This window comes from Penaeus chinensis, chromosome 7 (assembly GCF_019202785.1).
Source record: "Penaeus chinensis breed Huanghai No. 1 chromosome 7, ASM1920278v2, whole genome shotgun sequence".
Classification (NCBI taxonomy): Eukaryota; Metazoa; Arthropoda; class Malacostraca; order Decapoda; family Penaeidae; genus Penaeus; species Penaeus chinensis.
Genome location: NC_061825.1, coordinates 38,926,011 through 38,928,510, shown reverse-complemented (window position 1 = coordinate 38,928,510; position 2,500 = coordinate 38,926,011). Strand labels below are relative to the sequence as shown.

Sequence of the window (2,500 nt, the reverse complement as noted above, 5' to 3'; positions counted from 1 at the left end):
TTAAGAATAGAAAATTAGATCATGTTTACCCCAAGAATAGTTAGAGTGACAAGATGCTAATGTCAAGGTCATCGGCGTGACTCAAGTTTATAATCCCACACAACTATGGACTATACTGATATAGAAAAAACTTAATATTTAATTCTCCTTCTTCCAGATGGCCGACGAAACAATGGGAGAGGATGTGGAGACCTTCGCGTTCCAGGCGGAGATCGCGCAGTTGATGTCGCTGATCATCAACACCTTCTACAGCAACAAGGAGATCTTCCTGCGAGAGCTGATCTCGAACTCGTCCGACGCCCTCGACAAGATCCGCTATGAGTCCCTCACGGATCCTTCCAAAATCGAGAACTGCAAGGACCTCTACATCCGCATCGAGTCCGACAAGGAAAACCGCACTTTCACCATCATTGACACTGGCGTCGGCATGACCAAGGCCGACCTGGTCAACAACCTGGGTACCATCGCCAAGTCGGGCACCAAGGCCTTCATGGAGGCGCTGCAGGCTGGCGCCGACATCTCGATGATCGGTCAGTTCGGCGTGGGCTTCTACTCCGCCTACCTGGTGGCCGACAAGGTCGTCGTGACCTCCAAGCACAACGACGATGAGCAGTACACTTGGGAATCTGCTGCAGGAGGCTCTTTCACCGTTCGTCCAGAGAAGAGTGAGTGGCTATGAAAGTCGTGTGATCGTAAATATCTGGCACTCTTTGCCAATTAATCGAAGCGAAAAAATTTGATTTCGCCAAAGTTCCCCGTGATTTACATTCCCTTTCTCTTTTCCTTCCACAGACGACGTTCTTGCACGCGGCACCAAGATCACACTGTACCTGAAGGAGGACCAGACGGAGTACGCTGAGGAAAGGAGGATCAAGGAGGTGGTGAAGAAGCACTCGCAGTTCATTGGCTATCCAATCAAACTTCTGGTTGAAAAGGAGCGAGATAGGGTATGATTATTTCTCATATTTCGTTTGAAGATAGATAAGAAATTATGAAAGTAACTATAAAAATCAGGTATTCACTCTCCCGTTTTCCTTTTTTCCGTACGCTAAGATCAATGTTCTTTTTAACAGATTGTTCCTGATGAAGACGAGGACGAGGAAGGCAAGGAGAAGAAGGAAGAGGAGGAAGAAAAGGCTGACAAACCCCAGGTAGAGGACGTCGGTGCTGACGAAACTGCTGACAGCCTCCTTGCTAAGGCCAAGAAGACCAAGACGATCAAGGAAAAGTACACAGAAGATGAGGAGCTCAACAAGACCAAGCCTCTGTGGACCCGAAACGCAGACGACATCTCGGTGGAGGAGTATGGAGAGTTCTACAGGTCCCTGACCAACGACTGGGAGGACCACTTGGCCGTGAAGCACTTCAGCGTGGAGGGCCAGCTGGAATTCCGTGCCCTGCTCTTCGTGCCGCGCCGCGCTCCCTTCGACCTGTTTGAGAACAGGAAGCAGAAGAACAAGATCAAGCTGTACGTGCGCCGTGTGTTCATCATGGACAACTGCGAGGAGCTTATCCCAGATTACCTCAACTTCATGACGGGCGTCGTCGACTCCGAGGATCTGCCTCTCAACATCTCTCGCGAGATGCTTCAGCAGAACAAGATCCTTAAGGTCATCAGGAAGAACTTGGTGAAGAAGGCGTTGGAGCTCTTCGAGGAGCTGATGGAAGACAAGGACTCCTTCAAGAAATTCTATGACAACTTCTCCAAGAACATCAAGCTGGGTATCCACGAGGACTCGACCAACCGCAGGAAGCTCGCCGAACTCCTGCGCTTCTACACGTCGGCCTCCGGCGACGAGATGTCCTCCCTGAAGGACTACGTGTCCCGCATGAAGGAGGACCAGAAGCAGATTTACTACATCACCGGCGAGAGCAGGGACGCCGTCTCGAACTCTGCCTTCGTCGAGAGGGTCAAGAACGGAGGCTTCGAGGTCATCTACATGACTGACCCCATCGACGAGTACTGCATCCAGCAGCTGAAGGAGTACGACGGCAAGCAGCTCACCTCCGTCTCCAAGGAAGGCCTCGAACTTCCCCTGGACGACGAGGAGAAGAAGAAGGTCGAGGAGAAGAAGAAGATGCTCGAGAACCTGTGCAAGGTAAGGACTTTTAATCTCTTGTTGGTAGCGTCAATGGGTGATCCAGTTAGTAGTCAAATATCGTAATATATCTGGAATCTTATTTCATGATGACATTTAATTTCTTCCACGACACCTCGCTCTATGCTTGGACGGCTGAGTGTATACTTCCATGGCTCTGAAATTACAACTTTATTAGCTATATTTGATGAGAATATGGTAATGTAATCATACATTCTCTTTTGTCTAGGTAATGAAGGACATCCTGGACAAGCGCGTTGAAAAGGTGGTGGTGAGCAACCGCCTGGTGACCTCTCCGTGCTGCATCGTGACCTCCCAGTACGGGTGGACCGCCAACATGGAGCGCATCATGAAGGCCCAGGCGCTGAGGGACACCTCGACCATGGGCTACATGGCCGCCA

The 2,500-nt window shown here is 50.3% G+C and overlaps 1 protein-coding gene across 1 annotated transcript in view; it reads left to right on the top strand.

Annotated features, from left to right (window-relative positions):
* LOC125027230 (heat shock protein HSP 90-alpha-like) overlaps positions 1-2,500 on the top strand; it is a 4,734-nt gene that overhangs the window by 1,654 nt on the left and 580 nt on the right. The window contains exons 2-5 of the mRNA XM_047616186.1: positions 158-665; positions 793-947; positions 1,074-2,099; positions 2,329-2,500. The exon at positions 2,329-2,500 is cut by the window's right edge and continues 580 nt beyond it. Coding sequence (XP_047472142.1) covers positions 158-665; positions 793-947; positions 1,074-2,099; positions 2,329-2,500 — 1,861 coding nt within the window. The remainder of the gene's footprint in view (positions 1-157; positions 666-792; positions 948-1,073; positions 2,100-2,328) is intronic.